The sequence below is a fragment of the Babylonia areolata genome, chromosome 3 (genome assembly GCF_041734735.1).
Source record: "Babylonia areolata isolate BAREFJ2019XMU chromosome 3, ASM4173473v1, whole genome shotgun sequence".
NCBI lineage: Eukaryota > Metazoa > Mollusca > Gastropoda > Neogastropoda > Buccinidae > Babylonia > Babylonia areolata.
This window is the reverse complement of record NC_134878.1, coordinates 49614004-49624003: the sequence shown is the minus strand read 5'-3', so window position 1 is coordinate 49624003 and position 10000 is coordinate 49614004. Positions and strand designations below refer to the sequence as shown.

The following is a 10000-nucleotide window of genomic DNA, read 5'->3' as shown; positions in this document are numbered from 1 at the left end:
CCTCTCCTCACCTCACCTCACCTCACCTCACCTCTCCTCATCTCTCCTCGTCTCTCCTCTCCTCACCTCACCTCACCTCACCTCTCCTCACCTCACCTCACCTCACCTCTCATCTCTCCTCACCTCACCTCACCTCTCCTCACCTCACCTCACCTCACCTCTCCTAACCTCTCTTCACCTCACCTCACCTCGCCTCACCTCACCTAACCTCATCTCTCCTCACCTCACCTCACCTCTCCTCACCTCACCTCACCTCACCTCACCTCTCCTCACCTCTCTTCATCTCTCCTCGTCTCTCCTCTCCTCACCTCACCTCTCCTCACCTCACCTCACCTCACCTCACCTCACCTCACCTCTCCTCACCTCTCTTCATCTCTCCTCACCTCACCTCACCTCTCCTCACCTCACCTCACCTCTCCTCACCTCACCTCACCTCACCTCACCTCTCCTCACCTCACCTCACCTCACCTCTCCTCATCTCTCCTCGTCTCTCCTCTCCTCACCTCACCTCACCTCTCCTCACCTCACCTCACCTCACCTCACCTCACCTCACCTCTCCTCACCTCTCTTCATCTCTCCCCGTCTCTCCTCACCTCACCTCACCTCACCTCTCCTCACCTCTCCTCTCCTCTCCTCACCTCACCTCACCTCACCTCACCTCCACCTCACCTCACCTCTCCTCACCTCACCTCACCTCACCTCACCTCACCTCTCCTCACCTCACCTCACCTCACCTCTCCTCATCTCTCCTCACCTCACCTCACCTCTCCTCATCTCTCCTCGCCTCACCTCGCGTCACCTCACCTCACCTCACATCACCTCACCTCACATCACCTCACCTCTCCTCACCTCACCTCACCTCACCTCACCTCACCTCACCTCACCTCACCTCACCTCACCTCACCTCACCTCACCTCACCTCAACTCACCTCACCTCACCTCACCTCACCTCACCTCACCTCACCTCATCTCTTCTCACCTCACCTCACCTCACTTCACCTCACCTCACCACACCTCACCTCACCTCACCTTCTCCTCACCTCACCTCTCCTCACCTCGCTTCACCTCTCCTCACCTCACCTCACCACACCTCACCTCACCACACCTCACCGCACCTCGTCTTCTCTTCGTCATCTCTGCCTCGCTATATTGTGGCTTTTTCTGCGTTTTCCACACAAAATATGCACGCACGCGCACACACACGCTCGCACGCGCACACGCACGCATGCATGAACACACACACACACACGCACATCTCTCTCTCTCTCTCTCTCTCTCTCTCTCTATATATATATATATATATATATATATATGCATACACAGACACAGAAACACACACACAAATATATATATATATATATATATACACACACACACACACACGCACACAAACGCTTTGTAGTGATGATTTAAGGTATGGGTGGGGTGGGGGAGATGATGGATTTTCAGTCGTCTAAAATCACATATGTGGGTAGACAGACAGACAGACAGTGGGTAGTCAGTTAAGCAAAAGAACGAAAGAACGAACACGAACGCATGCACACAACAGACAGACAGACTGTCTGAGACACACAGACAGACCCCTGTATCTCACACATGAGCTCTGTTCCATCTTCCAACAGGCGTGGGTATCCTTGGTTACCAGACCGACATCACCTCCACCGTCACCCGCTGTGTCCACCCCTCCCATCCTCCCCCTGACACCACCAGAGACACGGGAGACAACCCCACCAGCAGTGGCAGCACAAGGAGACATGGGCAGGCCACCCTTTGGGGCTCTTCAGGTACAGCCCCTTTTATGTCCTGCTTAAAGATGATAATGATAATAACATTGTTAATCATAAGTATATTGATAATAATGATGATGATTACACTGCCGCCACTACTTACTACGCCTACTACTAGTAATACTGATATCAACAACAACTACAATGATAATAACACCAATACTACTACTACTGCTGCTACTACCACTCCTCCTCCTCCTCCTATTACTGCTACTAATGTGATGATTATAATAATGATAACGATGATAATAACGATATCAGTATTGCTGACTGACGCTGACACCTCCCAGACTGATAGATCGTGGCTTTTCCGGGGAAAAAAAGTTTTGTATACACATGAATATTTATGACTACACATGCATTCAAGTACGACATTCCATACACAAAGAAACGTGAACACACAGAGACACAGACACACACACACACGCGCGCGCGCGCGCGCACACACACACACACACACACACACACACACACACACACACACACACACACACACAGCCAACAGAAGTTCAAGAAGCACATTAGTCTGCGGGATGGCAGGTAGGTGTTATTAATCTGAGAGACTTTTTTTTTAACTGAGCTGGAGCCAGTTGTATTGCTCGGACGGAAGAGCCTACTATGGTCGTAACCCGCTACTAACTGTGTGTAGTATGGAACTGACCAATGGCGTAGTTCGGTCAACGTTGGCATTTAGTCACGTGTAACTGTCAAAAAGTTAGAACCAAGCAATGCAGCTGGCACCTGGGGAATCCCCGTGACGACCGACTGAGGACAGTTTGTTTCATACTACTGGACGAAGGTGGGGGAAAGAGCGAGCGGCTGGCCTGTTTCATGGTCTGTAGATACTTTGATGATACTTTCCCCCCTTCTAAGTATGGCTTCTTTTCTTTCTTCTTCTTCTGCGTTCACTCGTATGCACACGAGTGGGCTTTTACGTGTATGACCGTTTTTATCCCGCCATGTAGGTAGCCATACTCCGTTTTCGGGCGTGTGCATGCTGGGCATGTTCTTGTTTCCATAACCCACCGAACGCTGACATGGATTACAGGATCTTTAACGTGCGTATTTGATCTTCTGCTTGCATATACACACGAAGGGGGTTCAGGCACTAGCAGGTCTGCACATATGTTGACCTGGGAGATCGTAAAAATCTCCACCCTTTACCCACCAGGCGCCGTCACCGTGATTCGAACCCGGGACCCTCAGATTGACAGTCCAACGCTTTAACCACTCGGCTATTGCGCCCGTCTTCTTTTCTTTCATATACCCACCATGTACAACTTTGTGTGATCAACAATGAAAACAGACGGTAGGAAACAAACAAACGAACAATAACACATGAGCAAAAAAACAACAACAAAAAAACCAAAAAAAGCATGCATAGTTGACTGAAGTGTCTTTACAAACAGATGAAGGTTCTCAAAGCCTGACGACCGCTTTGGGATTTTGTGCAGGTCGAGCATTTGCTTTTTTTCTTATTTTTTTCTTTCGAAAATGTGGTCTAGCGCATATGGATGAGGCAGCATGCTTTGATACCTCTTAGAAACTGACACAGATGCCAGTGCCATGCGTGCTAGGGTGTTTATAACAGGTACGTTTTGATTACAAGGTATTTCCTTTTTTTTTAAATAACAGGTATCATATTTAATTTCAACATGAGGGTGCCGTATTTTGTGTTATATTTTCATACACGTGTGCATTCAAACACTGCAGGGCTTACAACCACCCCGTCCCTGGCTGCATACATCAACGGAGTCAGCGTGCACTCCATGGACTTCGATGACACATGGTACCCGGCAACCCATCCCAGCGGCCCCGTACTTCCGGCCGTGCTGGCCCTGGCCGAGAGCATGACTGGGGATTACCGCCCTTCCCTGTCCGACCTGCTGGTGGCCTTCAACGTGGGTATCCAGGTTCAGGGGCTCCTGCTGCGCTGCTCTGACAGCGCCAAGGCCATTCCGGACAGGTGAGTTGCCGAGAACTGCCGTTGATGAACAAGCAGCTGGGGCTTTTGTGTGGCTCAGGGATCCGCTTCGTTCTGTGTGAGTGTGTGTGTGTGTGTGTGTGTGTGTGTGTGGTCTTGCGTACAACGATCGGTCCGCAAGCTTCGACGCCTCCTGTGAAGTGATGGCCTAGAGGTAACGCGTCCTCCTAGGAAGCGAGAGAAGTGAAACAATACACGTTGCGTGTTTGACAACAGCCACAAACCGACCCGAGAAATTTAATTGAACAAGTAACACATGACACGTTGTATTTGACACAGCCACAAACAGACCCGAGGTATTTAATTGAACAAGTGACACATGACACGTTGTGTGTGACAACAGTCACAAACCGACCCGAGAAATTTAATTGAACAAGTGACACATGACACAGTGTGTGTTTGACAACAGCCACAAACAGACCCGAGAAATTTAATTGAACAAGTGACACATGACACGTTGTGTGTGACAACATCCACAAACCGACCCGAGAAATTTAATTGAACAAGTAACACATGACACGTTGCGTTTGACAACATCCACAAACCGACCCGAGAAATTTAATTGAACAAGTGACACATGACACGTTGCGTTTGACAACATCCACAAACCGACCCGATAAATTTAATTGAACAAGTAACACATGACACGTTATGTTTGACACAGCCACAAACAGACCCGAGGAATTTAATTGAACAAGTAACACATGACACGTTGTATTTGACACAGCCACAAACAGACCCGAGGTATTTAATTGAACAAGTGACACATGACACGTTGTGTGTGACAACAGTCACAAACCGACCCGAGAAATTTAATTGAACAAGTGACACATGACACGTTGTGTGTGACAACAGCCACAAACCGACCCGAAAAATTTAATTGAACAAGTAACACATGACACGTTATGTTTGACACAGCCACAAACAGACCCGAGGAATTTAATTGAACAAGTAACACATGACACGTTGTATTTGACACAGCCACAAACAGACCCGAGAAATTTAATTGAACAAGTGACACATGACACGTTGTGTGTTTGACAACAGCCACAAACAGACCCGAGAAATTTAATTGAACAAGTGACACATGACACGTTGCGTGTGACAACAGCCACAAACAGACCCGAGAAATTTAATTGAACAAGTGACACATGACACGTTGCGTGTGACAACAGGTTCCACCCGCCGGCAGTGGTGGGTGTGATGGGTAGTGCGGCAGCGTGTGCCCGCCTGCTGGGCGGTGGTCCGGGCACCATGCGACATGCCCTGGCCATCGCCACCTCCTTCGCCGGGGCACCCATGGCCAACGCGGGCACCACCACCAAACCCCTGCACACCGGCAAGGCGGCCAGGTCAGTACAGAGACACATAATGTATATGATTTTTTTTCCTTTTCCTGCATTTTGTTTTACTTCATTATCTGTCTGCTCACTTTCATGTATGTATTTGTTTGATTATTTATTCATTAATTTAATGGCGCCTTGAAAAACAAAAAAACAAAACCCTTAGCTACTAACTCTGGCGAAAATCTTTGGAAGAAATCCACCACTCTGACAAGTACACAAATATATTAGCATGCAAATCAAGGCCTGACTCAGCGCGGTGGGTTGATTAAGCAGCTGTTGGTCATGGCATCTTGCCTAGCAGAAAAGTGGAGGAGGAGGAGGAGGATGAATTTTGTTTAATGTCCCGTCACACTTATCGGTGATTGAAGACATTTTGTTAAAGTGTTATGAATACATTTGAATATTATCGGTAGAAAAAGTGGTGCAGCATATTATGATGGATTAGTCCGTACGCAGTGAATGTCGCCTTCTTCAGAAAGAAACTTGAGACAGATAAACAGCAACAACAACTTGCTGCACGTGCACAGGTTGGGACTGGAGGCGGCTCTGCTGGCTGACCACGGGCTGCAGGGCAACGCGGACATCCTGGACATGCCCTCAGGGTTCGGGGCCTTCTACCCGGACTACGACCCCGAGGGATTCCTGCTGGCTCACGGGCACCACCCCGACTTCATCCTTCACTCCCAGGTATATCACCTGGCCTGGATACCTTGCACGGCACGAGGAGATGACGGGGAGATGGGGAGGGGGTTGGGAGGTGGGCAAGGTGTTCAAGTTCAAGTCGTGGTGGTGGTAGAGGTGGTGGTGATGGTTGTGGTAGTAGTAGTAGAGTTGGTGATGTTGGTGGTGGAGGTGGTGGCGTTTGTGGTAGTTTTGTTGTTGTTGTTGTTGTTGTTGGTGGTGGTGGTGGTGGTTGGGGTGGAGGTGGTGATGATGGCGGTGGTGGTGGTGGTGGTGGTGGAGGTTTTGGTCGTGGTGGTGTTTGTGGTTGTGGTGGTAGTAGTAGAGGTGGCGGTGTTGGTGGTGGATGTGTTGCTGTTGGTGGTGGTTTTGTTTTTGTTGTTGTTGTTGTTGGTGGTGGTGGCGGTTGGGGTGGAGGTGGTGATGATGGTGGTGGTGGTGGTGGTGGAGGTTTTGGTGGTGGCGGTGTTTGTGGTTGTGGTGGTAGTAGTAGAGATGGTGGTGTTGATGGATGTTGAGATGGTGGTGGTGGTGGCGGTGATTGTAGAGGTAGATGTGGAGATGGTGGTGATGTTGGTGGTGCAGTGATGGTGTTTTTGCTGTTGATGGTGGTAGTGGTGGTGTTGATAGTGATGGTGGTAGTGGGTTGGTGATGGTGATGGTGGTAGTGGTGGTGTTGATGGTGATGGTGGTGGTATTGGTGGTGCAGTGATGGTGTTTTTGTTGTTGATGGTGATACTGGTGGTGTTGATGATAATGGTGGTGGTGGTGGTAGAGGTGTCGGTGGTGGTGAAAATGGAGGTGATAGAGATGGTAGTCTCATTGTGAATGTTGTTGTTGGGGGTGGTAATGATGGTGGTGGTGGTGATGGTGGTGGAGGAGGAAGGTGTTTGATGACTGTTATTTTCAATGCCAATTCATGTATGCCTGTATCAGTTCAGTTACTCAAATGGTGGATGGCCTAGAGGTAACGCGTCCGCTTAGGAAGCGAGAGAATCTGAGCGCGCTGGTTCGAATGACGGCTCAGCCGCCGATATTTTCTCCCCCTCCACTAGACCTGGAGTGGTGGTCTGGACGCTAGTTATTCGGATGAGACGATAAACCGAGGTCCCGTGTGCAGCATGCACTTAGCGCACGTAAAAGAAGCCACGGCAACAAAAGGGTTGTTCCTGGCAAAATTCTGTGGAAAAATCTACTTCGATAGGAAAAACAAATAAAACTGCACGCAGGAAAAAAACAAAACAAAATGGGTGGCGTTGTGGTGTAGCGAAGCGCTCTCCCTGGGGAGAGCAGCCCGAATTTCACACAAAGAAATCTGCTGTGATAAAAAGAAATACAAGAAACAAAGGAGGCGTCACCGCGTTCGGGCAAAGCCATATTATACACTACTGCCATATCTGCCAAGCAGAAGCCTGACCAGCAGCGTGACCGAAACGCGCTTATGTCAGGCCTTGGGGAGAAAAATAAAAAATAATGTATGATATTATCGAGGGTGTGCACTGAGCCCGCTTTCGTTGTGGACCTTTCATCGTTCGCAGAGCGAGAAGTAGGTCACACGACGACATGCGCAGCCCACCACCGTAATCTACTGCTTCTCTGGGCGTGTACTGCTTTTGTTGGAACAATTTCTCGGCAGAGTATTATAAAATGGATCAGTTCGAATACGTAACGGCAGATAAATGACAAGAAACACGCTCAAAGTAAACACACAAGATTAAAGCAAATAACGGGTGTGGGCAGGACGTGGCCATCAAGCGGTTCCCTGCTCACCTGGCCATGCACTGGACCATTGACGCCGTCATGGCGTTGCGAGACAAACTCCCCAGGTCAGCTGACCTCCAGCAGTCTCCGCCAATCATCAGCCCGGAGAATGTCAAGGTCATCCGCATCCGGGCTCCTCCCTCCAAGGTCAGCTTAGAAACAAAAAATTGAGTGTGTGTGTGTGGTGGAGGTTAAAGAATTGATTGAGGTTTTGTCTTCATTGTTTTTGGTTGTTTTCTTCTTTTTTTTTTTTGCATAGTTGTGTGTGTGTGTGTGTGTGTGTGTGTGTGTGTGTGTGTGTGTGAGAGAGAGAGAGAGAAAGAGAGAGAGAGAGAGAGAAAGAGAGAGAGAGAGAGATTAAGCTCGTCGGTCAGCGCATACACAGAGGCAGTTATCTGATATACAGACTGTAATAATGTTGACTTGCTGTGGTGATGACAATGATAATGATGGTGATAATTATGATGATAGTCGTGTTGATGATGACCATCTTGATACAGATGGTGACAGTAATGATGATGATAATACTAATGAAGACGGTTACTTGCTATGATAGTGATAATGATGAAGATAGTGACTATTCATCATGATGATGATGGTGGAGATGGTGAATAATTACGATGATGATGGTGGAGATGATGATGTTGCCTGTCTATGATTATGATGTTGAACATGGTGACTATGATGATAATGATGATGACGATGACGACTTCTTCTGACGATGACGATGCTGGGTGTACACCTGTAAAGCAGTCAATGCCCTGTCTCTCGAACAAATCCACTATTATAAATAGAATTGTGCAACCAACAACCACCTACCTGAAGATCTAGTCATCAGCCCAATCCACATGTAATATGTGGCTTCTGTTCAAACGTGTTTGTGTGTGTGTGTGTGTGTGTGTGTGTGTGTGTGTGTGTGTGCGTGCGTGCGTGCATGTGTATGTGTGTGTGTGTGTGTGCAGTGCGTGCGCGTGTGAGTATGCACAAGTTTTTATATTGATATGCACTTGTATGTATCCTAATTTGTACTGTATCTGTGTTTGTGTATGATTTTCGATTTATGTTCGTGCCTTGTTATGTACTATCCCCCCCACACCCACCCCCACCCCAATATTCCTTGTGACCCCTGTACACTTGGTAATAAAGACATATTCTATTCTATACCTGCAGTACATCAACCGGCCCCTGCCCAGCACCCCCCACGAGGCCCGCCACTCCTTCCAGTTCAACGCCTGCACCGCCCTGCTGGACGGGGCGGTCACTCCACACTCCTTCCTCCACGCCGCCAGGCGGCGCCCCCAGCTGCACGCGCTCCTGCGGAAGACCGTCATGGAGACCCCGGATGACAACCTGCCCAACTTCCGGGACATGTACGTGGAGGTGGAGGTACGTGCTTTGTGCTGTGTTGTGTTTTGTCACCTGTCAGTGGTGGGAGGAGGAGGAGGAGGAGGGGGAGGAGGAGGAGGAGGAGGAACAGCACCAGCATTAAAAGTAGTAGTAGTAGTGGTGGTGGTGGTGGTTATGGTGGTGGTGGTGGTGGTTGTGGTGGTAGTAGCAGTAATACTTGCAGTATAAAAAGCAGCAGCAGTAGAAGTAATAGAAGTCGTAGTCCTGGCGGTTGTGGTGGTGGTAGTAGTGGTAGTAGTAGTAGTAGTAGTAGTAGTAGTAGTAGTAGTAGTAGTATGAACAACAGCAGCAGCAGCAGTAGTAGTAGTAGTCTTCGTAATATGGTGCAACAGTAGCATTAGAAGTAGGAGTAGTAATAGTATCAGCAGCAGTAGCAGTAATAATAATAATAATAACTGGGCATTTATCAGCGCTTCCCTCATTGCACAAAGCACACACACACCCGTATACGAAACAACTCACAATCATGCACAATAAACATATACATATGCACATACAAACTCGTACGTACAATACAAGCATACATCCTACCTACATACCTACCTTCCTACATACATACATGCATGCATTCGACGCACACACATACAGCGGTAGTACAGTAGTAGTAGTAGTAGTAGTTGTTGTTGTTGTTGTAGAAACAATGGTGAGTCACCATCAGCCTCAGCAAGACCGAGTCCATGTACCAACCAGCTAGCTCATAGAACGCCAGTGCTCCCCCCTCGCCCCCCCCCCCCCTCCCCCGCCTGCAATCAAGATCGATGACACAGAGATCAAGTCAGTCGACAAATTTTGCTACCTGGGCAGCACCCTATGCAGCAACAGAGCCCTTGATGCAGAAGTGACGCTGCACATCGCCAAGGCCAGCTCCGCCTTTGGCAGACTCGTCAACAAGCTGTGGAACAACAAAGGCATCAGGCTCAGCACCAAAATCAAAATCTACAGAGCTGTTGTGCTGACCACTTTGTTGTACTGCTGTGAAACATGGACGACGCATCGCCGTCACATTCAACAACTTGAGCAGTTTCACCAGAGAT

At 48.6% G+C, this 10000-nt stretch overlaps 1 protein-coding gene across 3 annotated transcripts in view; it reads left to right on the top strand.

Annotated features, from left to right (window-relative positions):
• The window catches only part of LOC143280068 (cis-aconitate decarboxylase-like), a 20725-nt gene that overhangs the window by 6271 nt on the left and 4454 nt on the right, over window positions 1-10000 (top strand). For all 3 annotated transcript variants that reach the window (XM_076584568.1, XM_076584569.1, XM_076584567.1), the window contains 6 exons: window positions 1623-1784; window positions 3501-3753; window positions 4947-5123; window positions 5645-5804; window positions 7539-7706; window positions 8730-8945. In XM_076584568.1, the coding sequence (XP_076440683.1) occupies window positions 1623-1784; window positions 3501-3753; window positions 4947-5123; window positions 5645-5804; window positions 7539-7706; window positions 8730-8945 (1136 nt within the window). The remainder of the gene's footprint in view (window positions 1-1622; window positions 1785-3500; window positions 3754-4946; window positions 5124-5644; window positions 5805-7538; window positions 7707-8729; window positions 8946-10000) is intronic.